This window comes from Diplotaxodon limnothrissa, linkage group LG7 (genome assembly GCF_057381915.1).
Source record: "Diplotaxodon limnothrissa isolate DT_005_m linkage group LG7, D_limnothrissa_male_GT1.1, whole genome shotgun sequence".
Taxonomy (NCBI): Eukaryota; Metazoa; Chordata; class Actinopteri; order Cichliformes; family Cichlidae; genus Diplotaxodon; species Diplotaxodon limnothrissa.
In genome coordinates this window covers 63439386-63462991 of record NC_140602.1, presented here as the reverse complement: position 1 = coordinate 63462991, position 23606 = coordinate 63439386, and the positions used below count along the sequence as shown (strand labels likewise).

Genomic DNA, 23606 nt, shown 5'->3' with positions numbered 1-23606 from the left:
ATAACTGTATGTTTTGTTCTTTATTTTGCAAGATTTTATATCCAAAGATAAACTTAGTGTATGGTGGACAAAATTCTTGTTCTTAGTACATTTTTTACTACATATGGTGGCAAATCCTAAAATGTATTCACATGTGCTTCTATTATTGCTGTTACATAAAAAGGTAAAATCATGAACAATCTTGTAAAATGACCATGGGAAGCACTAGACTCAAGGGCGTAGATTTGGTTTTGGCATTGGTGGGGACGGATGATTCAACCACTGAACGCTGCCCTGTTTCTTATTTTTTTCCTTTTTGTCTTTGCTTCTTGATAAAAAAAAAAAAAAAGGAGAAATATACTTGCCTACATATGCTATTCTACATGCTTTTAAACCGTTTAAAATTACAATTCATAGTTTTATATGTGAATTATATAATGTTAAATTATTATTAAACAAATGACTAAGTATTTTAGGCTTTAGTTTACTTCAGCCATATTCCATATAAATCAGGTATCATACAAAAATAAAAATAGCTTCAAATACAGTCATGACAATAAAAGAATATGACTTTAAAGACTTAACATTACTTCAGTTATAGTACACCAACATCTCTGATACATTAGCACTACGGGAACACTGAATGACCTGGTGGTTTTTGTCCATAAAACTACTCTAAGTAAAAGATCTCTCACCAAAATTATGCAACATTTTAGGCACTATTGCCTCTATCAAATCAGTGAGCTGGGATTTCTTATTCTAAACATGAACTACTGTTACAGCAACAGACATGGACTACTGGTGTCCCACACAACAACTCAATGTCTTTCTTTACTGTCCCATCCGTCCATGCCAAATCTACGCCCTTGACTAGACTAAACCATGGTGGACAGTCTAACGGGTAACATTTTTGGCTGGTACTTCGCTTGAACTTAACCGTCCTGAGGACTTCTTCCACCACTGCTAGTATTTAAAAATGATGAAAGTGGTAAGTGGAAAACAGGAGCTTTGTCCTTTGTGCTCTGACGGATTGTCGCTGTGAGATCACGTTGGGTCTGACACCAGCTAAGCAAACTTTTTTCTACCTTAGAGCAAACGTCTCCCTGAACATCTGATGGGAAACGGTGTGCATGTGTGCATTCTGCTGCTGCTTTTTATATCGTTGTTATTACACGGGACTGCAGACATCCAAAAATATCAATCTGATCTAACAAGCAAAGTTTAGTTTGAAAAACACTACACTACAAACTCTGTGCAGCAAAGCATCACTTGTCCCAGTCAATATGGCTTTTAGGATCCTCACCCTGACTGCTAAATCCTGCAAAGCTATCAGCACATGCTAACTTTCATGCATCAATTACAAAGACACGAATAACAGTTTCATTGCTGCAGTCGCCTCACGCGAGCGCCCTCTGCTGTCTGGTTCCACACACGACCTCGTTTGTTTTCCTAGGAATAACAACTTTTAGATTGTCTTTTTATAAACTGGATACCAAATTGTGAACTATACTTCACTTCAGATTACTTACATTTGAACATTTTAAAAAGAAAGTAAGTAAATCTATTGTTTAATTTTACAAACTACATTTAGAACCAGAATTTGGGTGTAATTTCCTCATTTCTTTTGGTTTTATTATTTATATAATAATAATTAATGATACAATTCTAATTAATAATAAAATTCCTACAGCTTTTAGCTTCCTTCTGCTAATATACATCATTTTGTGTATATGTAGCCTGTGTGACTGACATTTTAACTAAAATACTTTGAGGTGGGTCATTGTCAGAATTACTTACTTAGTTACTTCCAATCACAGCTTTTTTTGCTTCAGTGTTTTCTGATGTTTTTGGTATCATGTCTGAATTAACTGTAGTCCCCCCTTTTGCTCTGAAATTGTCTTCACAATAAATGAAACTTGTTTTCTATCCAACTTGTTCCAGATCACTTTCTTCTCCCTCACAATGAAACCTCTCACGATTTGACATCACTTTCTCTTCCTGCACTTACTCATACTCCCATTTTTTCAACCCATTTTCTTCGCCACACTTTACTTTCCATATGTTCTGGTTACATGAGTGATTGATTATGTGCATAAATATGTTGTACCTGCAGCAGTGAACTGATGCTCCATTTAGCCACCTGACATTAAATTCACCATTAGAGTCACTATTCAGAGTACCAGATTTTCTCACCTTGATCTTTTTGTTGCTTTGCATACATATGCTCATAAGTAGCACATATGTACATATGTTATTTGCTTATACCCACACACATGAACACACACACATAAAACAAGCAATACATGTACACCAACAGCCCCTCTGACAGCTTCAATATGTTTGGCTCCTGAATGATATCATGGACCAACAGTGTTTGTAGAAAAGGTGGGGGGGAAAAGAAACTCTTAACAATTTCAAGCTTTTACTTCTGAATGAAAACAGTTGGATATTTCCTTCTTACTTTTTTCTTTGTACTAGTTGAAGTTTAAACTAGTTGTTTTTAATTTTTTCACATATTTGTGATTTACTGAAGTATTTCCTTTTCAGGAGAATTTTTATATTGTTCTTTTTACACTCCTACATTCCTCTAATACATCCATTTTTCTTGACTCTTTGGGATTATTCATATATTCACTGACCTCAACATTGGGAAATGAATGATATGAACACCTGCCTTTGGAACAGTAAGAAGAAGTGATTATGAATACTTTTAGGCCCAGACAAAAGTCTCATCTAACTCACTGAGCACTTCTTTAATTTGACTGAACTCTTTCATTTAAAGCTTTTGGATGTTTTAGAATCTGGCTCTGGTTGGGATTGGCCTGGTTCACTTTTACTATCAAATGAATAAATGAATAAAAACTTCCTTGGACAATATGAAGCTCTGAAAACTGTAAAAAGTTGGATTTAAGTCAAACAGTTTTCTTCCTTTTCTTTCTCGATGTCTGAAAACTGGTTCTGAACTTCAAGCAGTCATTAGTGTGAAGTCTACCAAGAGTATATGCTGGAAATACAGCTGAGCAATCACTGTATCCACACATAGCAGCCCCACCCCCATGTACATGTTACACATATAGCACACCCACTCAGTACAAGAAGAATATGATGTTAATAATAATAATAATAATAACACTATGCGGTAACTTTACTAATACTCCTCCCCCGGCTGTAGAGAGGCTCTGATCATGCCGTCCACCCTTCTGATAGCCTCATCCGTTTAACTGATGGGTTGTGGTGCTCCTCATGACTGGACAGGGGGTGGAGGAGGAAGCTGTCGTTCCCATGGTGATCCTCTCGCTCATCGCTGCCTTCATATGAGCTCCCACAGCTGGACACGCTGTCACCAGGGGAACGCCCTTGTTCATGGGACCCCCGGCCTGTGGTGGAGTATCCAACTGTGGTCATGCCTCCTTCAAGTCCTGTTCCAACCATCCGGTCTCTGGGAGGGGAGGCTGGCTCAGACTTGATGTGGACGTTTTGATGGCCAGAGGAGAGGTTTAGGTTTGAGTTCTGGCACAAATTCCTGTAAGATCAAAGCAAGAGAAACAGCATCTTAAACTCAGAGCAAAGCAAATTTTAAGAACGTCTTTAGAGGAAATGTCGATTAAACGCTTGTTTTAATTCTTTGGTGAGAATATGAAGATTCTTGTTTTTGGCTGCTGTTTCCAATTGAACATACAAGTGGATGGAAACATTGATTTACAGAAATGTGATCATGTTGCACTTGGGCTCCGTGGAAATGTCTGTTTTTTAAGGGGATTTCTGAATAATTAAGTAACAATTACTATTAATTAAACTATTTTTTTAATTTTCATTTTTTCCAGTGTATGCTGGATAAACCAGGACACTAACAGCTGAAATTATTGCATTGATTCTGGACAATTATTTCTAAGGCTTGGCCTGTGGCCTGAAGGTAATATACACAGCTGCTTACCCCATGTGTCCCAGTGCTGAGTGTTGTAGATTCTGTATCTGCTGTTGCTGCCAGTTCACTGATCCCAGAACAGAACCTCCAAAACCGGACAGCGATGGCAGGTCACTGCTGAGGGAGAAATCTGAAGATGGACAAAAAGAGAAACTTGAGCAAAGACGAGGAAACCTGTGGAGTCCAGCAGCAGTGTGCTTTTGTTGTAATCACCTGTGCCATAAGATGAGGAAAGTGTAGATTGGTACCCACCCATCCCCTGACTGGGGATAGTGGTGGCAGAGAGAGTGACAGCAGGGGTTGACAAGGTCTGAGCTGTCTGGGAGTGATTTATTCTCTGGTTCTGCAAAGAAAAGGTAAGATGTCACCAAGCTAAACAGTGACAGCTGATTCAGGGCCAGCATTTTATGGTTATCTGCCATGCCTGGTAATCATGATTTGCTCATTTTAGAAAATCAGTAATCTCAAGTGGTACTTCTAGCGTTTGCTGGTATTCACGGTGACCTGGTCATGCCAATAACTCCTTTAGAGATCCTAAATTTTCAAGCTCATCTTCAGGAGCCTTTCTTCATGGTTCCTTAAAATCACTTCAGCGGCAGAATTTTTCAAATATCTCTAAAGTACAAATAGTTCCCTTACTTAAGGTAATAATGTAAATGACATTGGCACTAATTTCACATATTTGTAGCTTGTATATCATCTATAAACTAGCAGAAGGAGGCATACATGAAAAGTATGGTTCTCTCTGCTGATCAGATTTTTTTCAGAGCTACTTACCAACATCAGGTCAAAGTCCTCACACTGCAGGGCAGCAATAAAGCACAAACTCAAATGAGTCCGCACATAAAAATCAACTTATGAAATCAAACAAATCAAAAGACTAAGCAGAAGGAAGCACTTACAACAGCTGGTATGTTGTTGCACTTGTTGGAAGGGGGCATCAGTGTTCGCAGGTCAGGTTTACGGCTCATGTTCATTGAAGGACTTTTATCCTGCATGTTCTTGGGGGCGCCTCCTGGAGACAGCAGTCCAGGGGAGGTGCAGTGGTTGCTGTAGCTGTCGTTTCCTGGTCGGGCAAAGTTTTAAAAAGGTATCTCTCATTACAAATGACTACAAAATCACTACTGTACCCCAAACCCATTTTTATTTGTGCCTATATTTCATGGAAGTATATTTATCATTGCTGTTTTCAAACTTCTGATTCTGACCAACCACTTCAGCAGGATGTTCTAAGATTTCGTGCGACACCATTTTTACATAAAATAGGTGAATCTTCCCTTTTTCTAGTGTGAGGCTGGTAAAAGTGTCTTTAACTTCAGTATCTGCAGATGTATAGTTGATTGAATGCTACTGGAGCACTCTTTAACGGAACATCTGGGGAGAAAGTTCAAAGTGCATCACTCCAATGAAAAAGTCTGAAAACGTGCTCATCCACTCAAAGTTTTATAACTGCAAACTCTAGCTGAAGTCAATAATCAGAGAGGGAAGATTGTCTGTCACAGAAATGAATTTTATATTTTAGAGTTTAAGCAGCTGAACAATGAGCAATGACAGACTCCCAATGTACTGCTTTATTCCTCATCTGAACTGGATACAGGGGAGATACCTAGCTGTCCAATCACAGGGGAGGAGACTTACACGAGTGCTAAATAGCAAGAAGAGACATTATTGCTACAGTTTTCTTCATGCATGTCCTCAAATTACCAAATGAAATGAAAAATGACACTCTGAGAAGCACCTTTTTTAATTGTGGGTCTAGCAGCAGTAAGCTGTTGAGGTGCTTGCAAGATATTTCATCAATGGATGTTCTATATCTTAGCAACCAAAGGGTTCCAGGTTAAAAAAAAAAGTTGCACACCCAACCACGTGCTACCAGTTTTGATCTTGTCAAGATCCTAGTGTGTGAGAAGAGCCTGAAAGAGGATGGTGTGTTTTCAGCTGGACTTTTAAGAGAGAGGAGATTTACAGCACAGGATTTACCTATCATCACCCTGATTTACTCAGTTTACTCTGTTATGACGAAGATCTATCTATACAAAGAGAGTGATAGAGATATATATAAAGAAATAAGACAGAGTTGCGTTCTTACCCACACTTGACAAAACAGTGCTCGACAGCTCTGAACCCATCAGTCCTACAGACAGAAACACACACATCAAATGAGTATACAATCTGGGTTTTGTTGTTCATTTTTATTATACAACGCCATAATACTTTGGGTGTTAGATTCTTGATCAGGAACTTTTGCAAACTATTTATCATGTAGAGCTCAGCTGTTATTCCAAACCTGATATGCAGAGATTGTCTTCATTCTTAAGAATAATAATTATTCAAATGAACATACTATATAGGGCTCCCAATAAATTACTACTAAAGAAAAAGACGATTCAAGAGAACCTAACACAGCTGGCAAAATTGTAGTTTTACTAACCGTGTTAGGAAATGCAAAGTTAACGCAAACCCACAATAGAAAGATTACTGGGAAAATGATCCTCTTATGGCCTTAGCATATCTATTGATTGTCATTATCATAGAAAAAAGTAGGAAAACACTCACGGCTGAGTCACTTTTTAAGTTGTATTCTTAAGTCTAAAATGCCATTAATGCCTGACTGCTACACCTTTTTGTCACTGCTGGACCAAATGTTGGCCAATACTGTTTTTTTTTCTCATATAGAAAATCTGGAAACACTGCAGCGCGTCAGGCTGTCTATGAAAGGAAAATCAGCAGGATTGTGAAAAGATTTTTAAATAGAAGACAAAAAACAGGAAAACACGTGCTAGGTAGGTTAACACCGAGTATTTGCTAGGTGTGGACCAGCCTGCTTATTTGCCCAAAGGCCCATTTTGAGCTCTAGCTGTGTTACAGTCCAAAACAGCTGAACATTTAATAAGGTCTTTGATGAGGACTGAAGAAAAAGCTACTGACCACAAACATACCTGCATTTCCTGTGCTGGAAGGACTTTGAGGCGACATGCTGTTTCTTTGCAGAGATGAGTGAGAGATGGGCAGCAGGCTATGGTTACCTAGACTGCCCCCTATGCCCTGATGGGAGTAGAGCAGCCCACCCTGATTACTGCCTGGGATGGATATACCCATGTCATAGTTGGAGGGCAGACCCTGCACATAGAACAAACAAAGCCAGTCGTCACTGGTAAGGAAACACGAAGCTGCTTAAAACAACGCTATGCATCAAAAAGAGCAGGTGTGAACATACACAGATTCTCTGTCGGTTGATCATCAGGTCAATGTCTTCATTGATTTTCCGGTATTTATCGTCCAACTCTGGGCTCTGGCCAGCAGAGTCATCAGCCTCGATGTCAGGGCTTTCACAGCCGTTTAAACCCTTCTTTCGCAGGGTCTGGATAAAAGAAGACAAACAAAAGAGTCAAACACAGCAGGGTGACTTTACTGTATGTACTACATCCACGGATCTTCTCTGAGACCTTTCTCTTTTCCTCCTGCCCGGCAGCTCCATCTTCAACATTTTTTGTAAAGTGTGTCCACTATCTCTCCTCTGCACATGGCCTAAACCTCATCTCAGGTTCACCTCTCTAACTTTGTCTCCACATCCCTCAACCTGAGCTGTCCCTCTGATGTCCTCATTTCTAAGCTTGTCCACCCTCTTGTGTTAAACAGTCTGGTCTAAAAGTCCATTACCCTCTCTCCCACACATCTGCATAACTGCACAGGTATGTCACCTGGACCAAATCTTCATCCAACTCTTCTTCATTTGCTAACTTTCCTCCATACTCACTATAAGCCTTTTTGTTGCTTCCCTTCTCTCTGCTGTACATCTAGCCTCCCAGCACTCCTGTCTACTTTATTTCTCTTTATGGCTATCGCACTTTTCCTTTGCTAAAACTTCCTCATTCCAACAACATTCCTCATTGTCTTTGCTCTGTCCTGATACACCAAACACCTTCTGGCAGTTTCCCTCAACTGTACTTTTCCAGTCATTTGGTAAGTCTGCCCTACCACCCAGAGCCTTTCTCAATTCCTCCCTGAACTAAGTGCATAATTCTTCCTTTTTTGACTTAAATCGTTTAAATCCTTACGTCTGCCTTCACTTCCTTAGTCGTCTTGATGTCCAAAGTCAAAATCGACCATCCTTCTCTCCATCATATCAGCTTTCCCTTTAGCAGCCATAGTCCCTACTCTCAACTCCACACCCCTGCCTTTCTTTCCCTCTCGCTGCCTCCTAACACACCTCCCTCTATTTCTGTTGCTATGTATTCAGCCAGCAGTAGTACAGTTTCCACCAGCACCATGTTGGCCAACAGCATCAGAGGCAGTAATTGTTATCCGGTCCAGAAGAATCTGGAATGGAAATCTCATTCTTGATGACCCACATATTCAAACTAACAATGACTACCATTCCTGATGGTAGCCTCTCCGTTTATACAGGCATCGGACTGGCACTGCACTGCTACTTGTGACTACTACAATTAGTAGCTCTATAAAACTATAAAACATGCAATCTAAATATGATTTTTATGAATTAAAGGCCCTGGTTGTGTGGTTAGTTAGTCTGCTCTGAGAAAGTTTTGATCTTTCACCAGGACTCTTCTTCTAATGAAGAGGTCGAACTTAGAACAAACATTTCCAACCACAAGAGGGCGATAAATGAGCAGCTATCCCACCAGTGAGGTTCCAAACTGACTTCTATAAGCCAGACAGCAGTGTAAAATGCAAGTGGTACAATCAAACCCAACATACTCGTTTCACCAGCATGTGACAGCATTCACAAAAAGGTCTCTGAATTTTTATACTCATGTTATGTGTGAAGAATAAACAGAATTTAATTTGTGTGTGTGTGTGTGTGTCTCAAAGGTCAGATGCTTCATGTGAATATTGGGAAATCTCTTCTCTTACACAGATATTGGATGATAATGATGATGGTGATGTGAGTGTGTGTGCGTCTGTTTGTACATGTGTGTGGTTTGGGTCTTGGTGGCCTGCTTCAGCGCTTCACAGCCCGTTAGTCCAGTCTGTCACCGTATGAGCATGGCAGTGCCTCTTTCAAACACAGACATACAAATATGACTGTTGGAGCAGCTATCCCACTCATCCCAGTCATGTACACCTGTTGTGCTTTAAAAGGGAGGGGGGGTTAGGGTCTGCAGTGAGGGGAGGGGTGAGGCAGCTTCCACCAATACCAGTGTGGCTACTGGAAGGATGGCCGTAGAAGGTTATTTTTTGCCACTGTGCTCCGCAGTGTTCCTCGTCACTCCCTTGCAATTTGTCAATCTGGCTGCTCTATTAAAACATAAAACTGACTCCACTAGCCTACTTTTCCCTCATCAAATACACACAGAGCACACAGTGCTACTACATTACGCCTCACTTTGCTTTTTTAGTGGAAATAAAGACTGAATGCAAGGAAGTCAGGTGGAAACATTTTACTTATTAACTTATTAAAGGAGCAAACTGTAAAAATACTTCACGTGTTTATGCAATAAAATGTGAATTTAAGGTAAAGTAGAGGTCTCCTAATGACTGGTATTACATCTGTAAACAGTGTTTAAGCATTAAAGTTAGTCTTAGTCTGCTGGTTTCAAATTTAGGTTTGACCCAACTCCAAAGCGATTGTGAAATGATTCATTTGAGAGGATAGAAGAAAAACAAAATTGTAATTAGGGCTGAGAGATAAATTAATCTCAGTAATTATCACAGGAAAAATTACCTCTATAATAATGACGATAACCTGATGAGTAATTGGCAGTCTGCACAATCATCTGTACAATTAGCCTCTGAGGTTACAGCATCAGGGTTATGTGGATAAAATGTTCACAAAGATCAAGAAAAAGACAACACACACAGTTTCTTTCGCTCTCTCTCTCTCTCTCGGAAAATTAGAATAAGTGATCATGGGGAGAGTGTGCAAGATGAGGCGATTGTTGTTAAGAGACAATCACTGACAAGAAAACAAAAAACTTTTCCAGGATTTTAAAAGGTTCCACAACCAAGCAGCCAAATCTGCTAACAAGCCTCACAAGTAGTTCAGTCTGCAGCTTCTTTTCTTTAACAGAAACCTATCTGTAGCTGTTTGTCAGCTACATCAGCAGCCATGCAGTCAAGCTTTAACTGCAGCCAGGCAACTTCACCTGCTCACTTTCACCCATCCGGCAGACAAATCTATGCACATCATTTAAGCTGCTTTGGTTTGCCTACAGTTGCTGCACATAACAGCTGCTTTGAAACCCACCTCCAATCCACAGCATGTCTTTTGTCCCGTCTTCCTCCCCTCACCCACCCCTGTCACGGCAGATGGCCGCCACTCCCTGACCCTGGTTCTGCTGGAGGTTTCTTCCTGTTAAAAGAGAGTTTTTCCTTCCCGCTGTTGCCAACGCGCTAACTCATAGAGGGGGTCTTATGATTGTTGGGGTTTTCTCTGTTGTATTATTGTAAGATCTACCTTACAAAATTCCATCCAACTCATCTTTCCATAGCGTATCTGACTGAATCCTATTTGTTTCCCATATATCCTGTCCATCTCTACTGCATCCATCTAATAAGATACTTAAGAAAAAGCAATTCAAGTTGTAACATACAAGTACACAGTATACACTAAATTCTTCCAAGGGACTAGTGTTGTAGTTTGCCGAGACGAAGCTAATGTGTTACAGATTCATATACTTCTAGGTACTGCAATACACATCATTGCTTCTTACTGTATAAACTGAATGGAGGAAACTTAACTGGTGGTTTTCAATCAGTCAATTACTTGTAAAAGGTAGTGGGGAAATTTAGCTGCCAGTGGTGAGACTGATAGAATCGCACGCAAATATTCAGCTAACATTCATTAGAGTTCAATTCTATTTCATTTATACAGCATTAGGTGCCTTTCTTTTAAGGCACCTAGTGAAATATCTATGGAGAGTACTGCTCTATAGCAGAACTCTTGCCCTCATTGACCTCCAGCTCTCTCTCTGGGCAGCAGCTGTGCCCACACCAAAGCTAGGCCCTGTTTGAGAGTCACTCTGTTGTGTCTAACTTTGTCGCTCAGTGATCATTTGTAAATATAGCCAAGATCACAGCACATTCATTAAGTTGTGTGAGCTGGTGTTGTCAGACAGTGCTGTTAAATCAGGTGCAAGGTTCTTAGGTTCTTTGTACAAAATATGTCTGAATACAAAGAGCATTAAATTACATCTTTAGTCTTGTTGTGTTTTAATGAAATTCAAAAGCATTATTTGGGGGTGGCTGTAGCTCACGAGGTAGAGCAGAAGGTTGGTGGTTTGATCCCTGACTGCTCCAAAGTAACCAGATATTTGGACAGTAAGCGATATCACAGTCTTCACATAATAATGCAAATACATAAGTACATGTTCTGAGGTCTTAGTTATTTCCAACCACTGATGAGGAGTGTGTGTTTGTCAGGGCTGAATATGTGTAACGGCAGGTGGCTGGAACAGATTCCTGCTTTGGCATTTGCAACTTAGGGGGAGACAGCTGACGAGGAAAGAGGGAAAGGGAGATCCCATAATATCAAATCAGCTGCCCGTCTCCCACCCAACTCCACCATTCATTGCTTTTCCATCCATTTTGTTTTCTCTTTTTGGCTTCACTTGCTCCATTGGCATCTCTTTTCGTGAGCGGTCTCCTTCTCTTTAACATCAGACGATACTTTAAATCTATGTGAGCGTCAGTGTGTGTGCGCAGTTGCTCTGAAAGTGAGCATGTGCCAAGGAACATGACATGCAACATTTACACCATCGCAGGCAGCAGATTGCAGTTTTGTCCAAAATTAGACCAACATTATTTACAAAGACACAAGAAACAACTGTAAACATTCAAGTTATGGATCCCAAACTTTCTACGCATTTCTCTGAAAATTTCCTCATGATTTCCTTAAGAAATAGCTTCTATGTAGCTATCAGCTGTAAACCTATTACTTCTGACTGAGGTTGGTGAATGACAGTTTGTAGAGGATGGGAAAAACTCCAACATGATTCTGTAGTACTGGAAAAGTTCATATATCATTAAGCAGTTTTGTCCCCTTTATGACGGTTTCTATATTAATTGTAGAATCAGATGTTGTGTAATGTTGCTCATGAAAGGTATGTCTGACTACCTTTCTTTTGAAGAATGTCCCTTTCATCACCTCCAAAGTTTCTGCTCTGTCTGATAGGTCTGCTTTTTTTTCAGCTCAGTGATGCAGCAATACCTTTTTAGACCACACACTGAGAGGTCCATCCTACTGCCACCTATGCAGAGAACACCCTTAACAGGTCTCCAACCCACTTTGTTTAACAAAGAGGGACATATAAGCATTCACTGACCATGTTAATTGACCACGTTACTGGGGAGGAAGCCAGAATACCTGGAGAGAACCCATGCAGGCACAGGGAGAACATGAAATCCACACAAAAAGGCCCCAAGCCAGCTGGTGGACTCGAACCCAGAACCATCTTGCTACAGACCACACCCCAATGCTGCCCAGGGGATCATTTCCTAAAGGATGTAACATAACTAAGGACCTGGAAAAAATTTCTGACCCTTAATTTGCCACGAAATACTAAAAACAGTCCACACCTGTCCATGAAACCGTAATCACACATCTAAATGTTTATATGTGTGATTATTTTTTAACTACATTAACAGCACACAGATTTCCATCCACAACACTAAAGAAGTGAGACAGTAGTGTAACATTAGTTTCGCTCTACTGTTAATGTGGTATTTTCAGTATTTCTGTATTAGTTTTAACTCACAAGAGTGCTTCTGCAATGCTGCTGTTATATTTAGTTATGGATCTAATCTTTTCCTCCACTGCTAAATGAGAAATAAAAAAGGACATCTCATTGTGTATATATAAATATCGGACACACTTTTACATGAAGTCCTTGACTTATGTGCTGGACTGGACAGAGAGGGGAAAAGGAAGGAGGGAAGAGAAGGAGGTTGTGGGGAACTTCAATGTGGTTACTCAGTCTGAAGTTGCTTCTTTTCCTATTCTTTATTTTCCTCCTGTGGTTCACACACACACACACACACACACACACACACACACACACACACACACACACACACACACACACACACACAGCAAACCACAATCACACACTCACTGCCCGTCATGGCTATTCTTAGCTGTGTTCTGGGCTATTTTTAGACCACTACCGGTTTCCAGCCATTTAGCAGGGAGGGATCTCAGCCAACACAAAGGAACTGGACTCACTCCGCAAGCATATGTGAGTGTAGGTTTCATCTGTTTCTAATCAGAACACGGCACGGATCCACAGTTTAACACACACACGCACGCACAAACACACACAGCGGGCTAAAGCAAAAGAAGGTTAACAGAGTAAAAGTGAGGAATGCAGACTTATAAATAGCAGCAATGTTCCCAGTCTAAATGAACACAAAACAATAAGCTGATAGTTATCTGGCCAGTAGCCTGTACACACACAAACAAGCACATGAGAACAAAAAAAGATAACCAAAACAAAGGAGCCTCTCTTCTACTAAATTCCTGCCTGCCAGATATTTCATTGGCGGAGTCTTTTCACATCTCTGTGGACATACTATCATCTAGAACTCACACTTCATTCCCCATCCAACTCAGTTTTTCCAGTACATAAATAAGCGTTTCGCTCATAGGGAGTGATGTGATTGTTGGGTTTTTCTCTGTTTTCTTCGTATCGTTGTAGGGTCTTGACCTTACAATATAAAGAGCCTTGAGGTAACTGTTGTTGTCATTTGGTGCTATATAAATAAAATTGAACTAAAAAAATCCTCTTGGTCTTTAAAGATACTCTGCACTTAATAACAGCTGTGGGTGAATGTTTTTTACATAACTGACACATTTGAATACTAGTCCTTTGTTTGTGCTGTTGGTCCCTTTTTGGGCATTTGTAAAGGGATTAGGACACAAAAGATATGGTTACTGTGTGGTATAGACTGACCAAGAAGTCTGGGTTAAGTTCATTTCTACACTTCCTGGCATGTTAGCTTATGAACCTGGCAAAAATAATCAGTCCTATGCTAAAAAGGTAAATAAATAATAAAAATCAACCCTGAGACAGACCTAAACATACCAAGCCTTCATATTGAACAGTCAAAAATGCAATAGATGATGTTATGGTGGTCAAGTCTAGTCTTTAATATCTATAATTTATAGCATGACATGGAGTTACATGAAAAATAGTCTCCACAGGACATTCAACTGCTTCCTTACTCAATCTTACTGCTTCCACAGGAATTAAGAGAGAAGCTAGCAGCCAGGTGCTGCTAATCAAATTCACTTGATTAACTGATCATCAGTGAATGTGTGCACCTCCAGAAAAGCTGAACTTTTGCCAGTTTGCTGCACTGAAGCATTCAGATGTGTGCTAACACAATATCACGATCTTCACAGAAGTGAAGGACATTCACCCCAGGCTCACACAATACAATGATCAGAGAAAGCTTGCAGTCAGTGAGTGGAGCATGAACTCTTCGATAAACCAAATAATCAAATGTGAGGCTATTTGTATGACAGCTAAAGTGAGAGCTTTCTTCTCAGACTGCATGCCTGAGCATGCAGCCACAGCTCAGGGTGTATGGCAATTCACTATAGCACTGTATCATAATACATTTAAAAAAGTAAAAAAAAAAAAAAAAAAAAAAAGGTCCGTCTTTCATAGATTATGGGGCACAAATTTACAGTTGTGCTCAAAGGTTTCCATCCACTCATCATGGGCTTTTTCAAGACTAGAATGAATTTGCAGCATCCATCGAAGTGTGTGTGCAGATAAGATGCTTAGGTATTGAGAAAAGCACTTGTGTCACTGGGCGAGGCTTCAAGTAAAAAGTGCTTGAGTGCTAAGTTAGAGTCTCAGTCCATTTCATTTGGCAAAACAAATTAACAATGGCACCCTTACATACAGAGCTGGAATTAAAATGAGTCCAGAGAAGAAAAACTCCACTGGCTTTATCAAAATGATCCACTCATTCATCACTCCTTTCCACTACAATTTTACGAAGGTTAGGAAACTAACAAAAACGCCATGGCTAGGCAAAAGAAAAAGTGTGCACACACACAGGAAAAGAAAGCTGGACAGTAGCGAGGGAGGATAAGTTGTACAGAGGTTACAGTGGCAGCGACAGCAGTGAGCAGTAAATAACGCTGCTGTTCAAACTGTGTCTTTACAGCACAGAGATGAAGGGACTGCAGGTATAGATTATAGTAATGAGCTAAACAGGATTGTAGTAGATTACAGAGGATTACATAGTGCGTAAAGCTGGCTCTGATGGGGTTGCCCGAAAGGTCATGTGGTCGGCAATGTGGGGGAAAAGCTCAGGTGATGCACGCATATGGTGTGTCCACGTGCAGGCAGAGAGCAGAGAACGGCATCAACACAGTCCTCTGCCTTCTCGTCTCAACAGGATAGTCCTGCTTATGAGAACAAACCTTGGCTGTTTACATTTAATTGTCTGAGTCATCTTCCTCATCATTTCCTAAACATAATCTGTTGTTTAGCAATATGTCACATGTTTCATTCAGAACTGCCTGGATTCTGACATCTTACAGCTTAGATTTGACCTTGGTGTCATGGTGTTCTTAGCAAGTGTCCAGTGTTTCCACAGAGTGTGTGTTTGCATGTGTCTGCAGAGGCAGTTGCTATTGTGCTCTTTTCCTAATACTGTGACTATTAAGATTAGGCAGAACAAGGTTCAGTCCAGCACAAACTTTAGTACTGTGTGTTGCTGAAATGTTATACAGTAGGTCACACACACATTTGCACAGTGAGGTCAGATCCTCAAAGCATCATAGTTCCGATTAATAAACTATACAGAAAGAGTTTTAGCTACACAACACTGACTGTGAGGACATAAGCTCCACCCACCAGTTGTTCAAAACTGCTCTTTAACTTGCTGGGCCCACGTCCTCATTTTAGGTTTGACAGTGTTTTAGTAGATAAAGGCGAATGGCTTAAACATGAATTGAGCTGCGGTTTGGGGAAGGCCTCGAAGGGGACTGGCGGTGGCTCCTGGGCCTGGAAGATCCCCACGTACTAAATAAAAGTAAAGAAGTTAAAGAACTGAAAAGGGGAGGGACGTAAACGAGAATGAACAGCTTGTAGAACTGGGGGAACATAAATAGATGAGAGCCAGAGGGAGCATGTTTGGAGGCGTGGTCCCGCTCCTGAAATTCTGATATGAGGGGCAGCTAGTTGGGAGAAAGTAGTCTTGATGTGACAGGGTGTCCACATCAAATAGAATAAGTAAGAATAGTATAAAAAAGATTAATGGATGGTTTCTCAGAATTCTTTTTGCTCAATCAGGAAACTGAAAAGACCAAAGTCAACAGCTTATACATGTTGAACGTGTGTGTGTTTTACTTACATCCACAATGTCGGAGTTGGTCCTGCTCTCGTGTGGTTCATTGTATTCGGTGTATTTCAGCAGAACTTTGTCCATGTCTGTGCTGGCATACTGAAACAGCTTGTTGGTGCTGTTGAAGATGATCAGTGCAATCTCACAGTCGCACAACACACTGAGCTCATAAGCTTTCTTCATTAGGCCAAATTTACGCTTAGTGAAAGTCACCTGGAAGAAAGGAAGGTAAAAGGAGAACCGTGAAATGTCTAGTTATTAATGAGTCCATCTACCATTTTGCAAATCGTCACCCTATGACATATTATATATAACTTACATGGTCATATATATGGATTTAGGTATGCAACAGAATCATCTTCATCAATTATGGAAAGCCATAAAGGTTGTGAACAGGTGTAAACTGCTGCTGAGATATTGCATGTGGCCCTGACAAAATAACAGAACATCTGAAGTACAGTGTGCCACCAGAAGAATCTCAGTATGAAAGCATAGGCTATAGAATAAAAGCATATAAGATAAAGGCATAATGTTTTTATCCTTCCTAACTCCATGCTAACTATTGGTGTCAGCAGTCAAAGACGAAACTGATAAAATGTCCAGCTTAAACAATTACAGGTTTCTGTGGCTAGGTTACTGTCAAAGGTATTACAACAAATTATTTTATATTGTCTTCAAAAACACATAACAACTACCAAGAATCTTGCTCGGTCAACGGGATAGGCAAGTGAAGGCCAAATGTTTATAATAAGTAACATTATTGCCTTTCACACTGTGCTGATAAATGTATGTTCCAATGATTTGATGCTGAAAATATGGTTAAAATCAGAGTCAGAGAGGGGCAGAGAAGACAGGAATAAAGCATAGAAAAGTAAAAAATAAATAAATAAATATCAGGATAACAAGATTATCTCAACAACTTGGTAGCTTGGGTGGAGGTGGGTTGCAAATCAGCTTGCATTTGCACTACAAAGAGTACAAGTGTGTCAGGTCAGCAATCGCTGGTGCTTGCTGCTATTTTCCACACATGTTAGCCATCATAAACTGAGCCACTGACATAAAAAAGGAAATGTTATTTTTTTTCAGTATGAATAATTGTCATCAATATGACCAAGTACACATACTTTTACTGTGTTCACACCACAAGCCTGCACACAAAGAGGCACTGGTATACCTTGGTACAGACCAGGGAAGGACTGGGAGGTCAGTTCTGCCCTGTCAGGGGGGTCAGGAAGCACATGTGCCTGCATTTCCTGTCATAACAGGAAGAAAGGAACCACTCCCCCAGAAAAGATATGTGTGTGTGTTTGCGCCCGTGTGTGTCAGTGCACCTATTTACAATCAGTAGTTATAACACAGTTGTTATTTTGCCATGAGCTAGATGGTGCTGGCACATTTTGAAATGATTCTCACACACAATCACACAGTCGTGTTTGTGGGCGTCACATGACATGGTTTTGCTAGCTTGTCTGTTTTAAGTGTTCTTGGTTTGTGTTGTACTTGAGTGAAAGCAAGCGAAAGAAAGAGCGTGAACATGTATATACAGCAGCGTTTCATGTGTTCACCTAAACACAGACATCCCTCTGCACAGGGTTCTTGCTCAGAGTAATCATGAATAAATGTTTCATTGCATGTCACAGAAGCTCCTTTCTTAATGAGCTCATCAATTTGTATAATTCCTCTTTCTGCTGTATGATCTTTTTGTTTGATTTGATCCTATCCTTTAATTTTTTATTTTTACTTAAATGCAGCAGCTTTTCCTTCGTGAATTATTAAGGTTATTTTTTATTTTAAACAATGCGCACTTTGGAAACTGACATGAAAACACTTCAGTTCGAGTTGTGAAGTTTTCAAGTGGAGCTAAAAATGTACCCTTAATGAACTTGTTCTATAAATACACTGTGGTGAGAATAAACAGGGGAAAGACTGAGGGGGAACCACAGGAAGAAGATGAGTCCTAAGTTCAGAGGCTGAGCCAGAAAAACTGTTTGGTAAATATAAAAAAAACTCTTTAAGTACTTTAAAGGAGATGTTTTATACTCATTTTCAGCTCAATTCAATTCAAATAATCCTTCTTCAGCTTATACTTGGCCCAGTGCAGCTCTTTACTTTATCCTTTGCCTGCAACAAGGCAGCATGGAGGCTGAGTGGTTAATTGAATTGAATTTAAACTTGCGAAAGTGTACCTCATAAGATTCTGTTCTTTCATATCTCAGTGATTAAAATAATAAACTGGAAGCACACTGTGAAATAAGTGCTAGTCAGAGTCTTACATCACTTACATGTCTGTTCCGTTCATCCATAATCCGTGCTATCTGGATCTTCTTTCGCCCCATCTTTTTATCGTTGACTGTTTTTCTTTTTCAGAACTGTCGTATTTTCAGGTTCCTTCGATTTACTTCCAAGTCCTCACGCTTTTTCACTTCTCACTTTCGAACTGTTGTGTGGTTCCTGCAGAAAAACAGCAATAAACAAATCGAGATTAACAAAACTTATGTATACTACAAAATTCACTGTCTGTAAGTCGTGTTGATGATCAAAACTCAGAACGTTTTTTGTTTTACAAATGGGATTTTACACACACACACACACACACACACACACACACACACACGCACAAAGAAATGTGTGTGTCTGTGTGGTTTTCTACATTTCAACCCACTCCCAATTAACCAAAACAGACTCCAACAGCAACATGTATGAACACATACATGCATAATTGAAATAATTACCAAAAAATTAATTGTGAGTGGGTATCTTCTCATGCTACAATGCACAGTTTAACTGACATGCATGCGTGGTCAGGCAGCACATTGTCTGTTTGCATGTCACCGCTGTTGTATCCCCCCAGACACACCCATAAACCCAGCTTCCTCAAGGGGTTTACTGTACACTCAGGAGGAAGTGAAACAACTGGGCATGTCAAAATGCAAATGATAAAGACGGAGGAGTCTGGCAATGTCATACGGTATATAAAAAAACATCTACGTTTGAAAAACCAAAGTCGCAGACTGGAATTAGGTACATCTCAACCGCTCACCAGAAAACTTCCTCTTTGGGCGGAGCTGAATCGGACAAGAGAGCGGGAAACACCACGACCCAACTCCAACTACAGTCTTTACCCTCAAACTGGTGTCTTTGAAAATCAGTCCTAAGCAGAGCTTAAAAAAGGACAATTCACTGATGAAAATTACAATTTGATAACACAAGTAGAACTTACATAACTAACAGTTATTCAGTAAATTGTGTTTTTTTGTACCGTCTTTAATCTAGCCTTCAAAATCTTGATGAGCAAAGGACAGAACTGAATGACAAACAACCCACACTCAAATAGCAGCAACTAGTTAAAAAGAACTTCAAGTAGGACCATGATTTATAAAACCAACACCATGTTGTATTTGGTAAGACTTGAAACTATCAACAAGACCATAAACTGATCAGGCAAAGGCTGACTGCGGTCACAGATCCGGTAAGTGATTTCAGTACAACTGAATTTCACTTGCTTTGGCAACATGAGGAGCTAACCTCTCAGGGTACCCACTGTTACCACAAGGAGTTAGTTGCAAGAAGAAATCTAGCCATTATTCCGGTAAGAAAAAACAAAGGAAATAAGGAAGTGAAACTAGTGATGTTAAGAGTGTGCAGCGTCGATATATAAAACATTAATGTAGCAGGTTTTCAGTGGTGGGACATCAGAGAAAACCCACACAGCGGACATTGCAAACTCTACACACACAAAACCATACTCTCCTGCTTATTCTAAGCTCAACGGTATAATATCTAAGGCAGTTTTCATTTCCCTGCACATGCATTTTTACTGGTTTATCTTGTGACTAACAGTTAACACAAAAATCAGGTACAGGACATCATCATTTGTCATTTCTTCCATTTCTTCCAAAAGCATCTTCCGACTTTTTGTGATTATTTCTGTAATTTCACAAAATGTAATGCAAGTTACATACCAGTGCCTCTAATGCAGCTGAAAGGGGGCTAATTTTTTGTTTTAAATGACCCATGCAAAGATTTAATTCTCTGGAAAAAGGCACAGACTTTAAAATGATCTGTTCTTTCACAACTATGTGTAAAGACAGGCTGCATGGATAGGTGCTTGATTTTAGACACCTGTCGCAAATCGACTGAAAACACATGAACTCAAAGAGGGATCCAATACTTTTGACTATGCAGTGAGTGTGTGAGAAGAATCACAGTGAGCAGTATGTGGCGTTGTGTTACTAAATCTCACATTTAAGAGAAAAGAGACTCCTGTCCTCTTGGTGCAGAATGTGACAATTCTTAGTAGCAGCATGAATCTAAGCAAAGGGTTTGTTAATAACTTGTGTTGCACAGAGCATGAAGCAGGATGTGAGCTAAACAGGGGACATAGAAAATTTATGCTTAATATAAAAGCAAGAGTACCAGTTAATGCAGTGTGTGTGTGTGTGTGTGTGTGTGTGTGTGTGTGTGTGTGTGTGTGTGCGTGTGAGTAAGAGAGACTGCGTATGCCATGTGACCTGTGTCACACTCCTGAAGTGGCGCTTAAGAGCACGCTGAATTAACTGGATGTTCACACATGCAGGAACAGACACCCACAAACAAACACACATGGCAGGTTTTCTTGGCAGCTTCTCTGCCGTCATCATCATCGCCGCACTGCAAGGACAGAAGAGGTGTGACTGTTAAGGTGGTGTCAGCCTTTGGGCACACAGGATGAAACGAACAATAAAATAAGGATTTATGCCGATGTAAGCGATGACGAAGGTGTGTGCTCTCTGAACAAAAGCTAGAATGACTTTGCTGCAGAGTGTACTTCTTTTTTTGCCTCATCTCTTTATAACCATCATCATCACTATTTAAAAGGTATGAAGGCTACCATGGAACTAAAGTGGCCCAAATATACATATACATACGTACATATATAAATATCCCATCCAACTACTGGCCAATAACCTGCCTCAGTACCACGTGGAAACTCCTTTTAGGCATTATAGCAGCTAAGATGAAAAGGCTCATGGTGGGGCACAGAAAGGAATTGGCAAGAATACCACAGGAGCAAAACACCAGCTACTGGTAGACCGAGCAGTCAGCCGAGACTGAAAGACTAGGCTGACCAACCTGTGCACCGCCTGGATTGATTACAAGAAGGCCTATTGCCAAGCTTGGCAAACTTTTGTAGCAATCGATTCACTGCTACACCCACCACCAGGATATACAGCAATGACATCGGAATTGCACTACCAGAAGGCAACATTGCAGACATAGAAGACAGCTACAAATACCTGGGGATCCCACAGGCAAATGAGAACCATGAAGAGGCCTCTAGGCCTCTTCATGGTTCTCATTGCGGCTGGGGATTTTATTGCGGCTGGGGATTTTAACCACGCGGACCTGAAATCTGTACTTCACAATTTCCACCGTAATGTGAAGTGTGCTACCAGAGGAGATAGAACGTTGGACCAGGTGTACACCAACATGGCGAATGCGTACAGAGCCCAGGCTTATCCCCACCTGGGTCTGTCAGACCATCTCTCCCTTCTGCTACACCCAATATACACACAAAAGATCAAGAGCACTGGGATTACAACCAAAACCGTGAGAACATGGCCGCAGGATGCTATTCCGATGCTTCAGGACTGTTTCCACTGCACAGACTGGGATGTATTCAAGGTGCAGGACACTGACAATCGTGTCGCATTGGACAGTTACACCTCCACTGTCTTGGACTACATCTGTTTCTGTGTGGACAATGTAACAACTTGGAAACGATTCCGTGTGTTCCCTAATAATCCACCCTGGATGACACACGGAGTTCAACAACTTATTCGAACAAGGAACAACGCTTTCAAATCCGGGGACCAGGAGGCATACAGTGCTGCCAGGGCCAACCTGAGAAGAGGCATCAAGACTGCCAAGCAGCAGCACAGGAGGCGTATAGAGGCCAGGTTTGAGAACAACACAAACCCAAGGCAGGTCTGGGAGGGCATCAGGGCTATCACGGACTACAAAAGAAGAACACCATCACCCTCAGCCGACAGTTCTACTCTGGCTGAGGATCTAAATCTCTTTTATGCCCGTTTTGATAGGGAGAACACCGACCCTGTCCTGTCCCCTCTCCCCTCAACCGATCCTGCTCCAGTCCTGAGCACTCATGAGCTGAGGCGTGTGTTCCGGAGCATTAACACCAGGAAGGCGGCCGGGCCAGATGGAGTGCTGGGCCGGGTGCTAAAAGACTGTGCTGCGGACCTGGCGGACGTCTTCACCTCTATATATAACACCTCGTTGTCCTGTTCACTGGTACCATCCTGTTTCAAAGCAGCAACCATCGTTCCCATCCCAAAACAGTCAAATGTCACATGTCTGAACAATTTCAGACCTGTGGCACTCACCCCCATTCCTGCCAAATGCCTGGAGAGACTGGTCATTAAACACATCAGAGCTGCTTTTCCACCATCCCTGGACTCGCACCAGTTTGCATACAGGGAGAACCGGTCAACCGAGGATGCGATCGCCACAGTGCTGCACACATTACTGAAGCACTTGGAACACAGGAACACCTATGCACGGCTCCTCTTTGTAGACTACAGCTCGGCTTTTAATACCATCCGGCCATACAAACTCCGTCCCAAACTCCACCAACTGGGACTTAACTCCTCTCTGTGCAACTGGATTGTGGACTTCCTCACTAACCGTAGACAGAGTGTCAGAGTGGGTAAGAACACCTCTTCCACCCTTGTGGTCAACACCGGTGCCCCTCAGGGGTGTGTTCTGAGCCCTCTGCTATACACTCTCTTCACCCATGACTGTATTTCCTCCTGCGCGTCCAATCTCATTGTTAAGTTTGCAGATGACACTACAGTGCTCGGACTTATATCCAACAATGATGAGACAAACTATAGGACAGAGGTGCAACAACTAGAGTCATGGTGCCACGACAATAACTTGGTCTTAAACACCAAAAAGACCAAGGAGATCATTGTAGATTTCCGGAAGAGGGGTCATAACAACCATCTGCCTCTCTTCATTGGCAGTGAGGCGGTGGAGAGGGTGAGCAGTTTTAAATTCTTGGGGGTAACTGTGACCGAGGACCTGTCCTGGGGCAACCATATCACCTCAGTTGCACGGAAGGCCCAACAGCGCCTCTACTACCTGAGGAGACTGCGGAGCGCACACATTCCCAGATCTCTGATGTTGAACTTCTACAACTGTGCCATCAGCAGCGTTCTGACGTATGGATTTCTAGTGTGGTTCCCCAGCTGCACCAAGGCCGATCAGCAAGCACTCCAGCGGGTGGTGAAAGAAGCTGGCAGAATTATTGGAACAAGTCTGCCAGAGATCAGTAATATCTTCCCCACTCGCTGTCTGAGGAGGGTGCACAGTATCC

The 23606-nt window shown here is 41.2% G+C and overlaps 1 protein-coding gene across 2 annotated transcripts in view; it reads right to left on the bottom strand.

Annotated features, from left to right (window-relative positions):
* Nucleotides 1-314: 314 nt before the first annotated feature.
* Nucleotides 315-23606, bottom strand: part of mef2ca (myocyte enhancer factor 2ca) — a 38064-nt gene continuing 14772 nt past the window's right edge. Inside the window, exons 3-12 of one of the 2 annotated variants that reach the window (XM_085360119.1) lie at nt 18511-18679; nt 16238-16441; nt 7122-7265; nt 6844-7024; nt 5994-6038; nt 4807-4970; nt 4682-4705; nt 4118-4247; nt 3914-4034; nt 315-3502 (exon numbers count right to left, since the gene is read on the bottom strand). In XM_085360119.1, coding sequence (XP_085216245.1) covers nt 3163-3502; nt 3914-4034; nt 4118-4247; nt 4682-4705; nt 4807-4970; nt 5994-6038; nt 6844-7024; nt 7122-7265; nt 16238-16441; nt 18511-18564 — 1407 coding nt within the window. In that variant the 5' untranslated portion in view covers nt 18565-18679 and the 3' untranslated portion in view covers nt 315-3162. The remainder of the gene's footprint in view (nt 3503-3913; nt 4035-4117; nt 4248-4681; nt 4706-4806; nt 4971-5993; nt 6039-6843; nt 7025-7121; nt 7266-16237; nt 16442-18510; nt 18680-23606) is intronic. The other variant, XM_085360120.1, reaches the window with a different exon arrangement.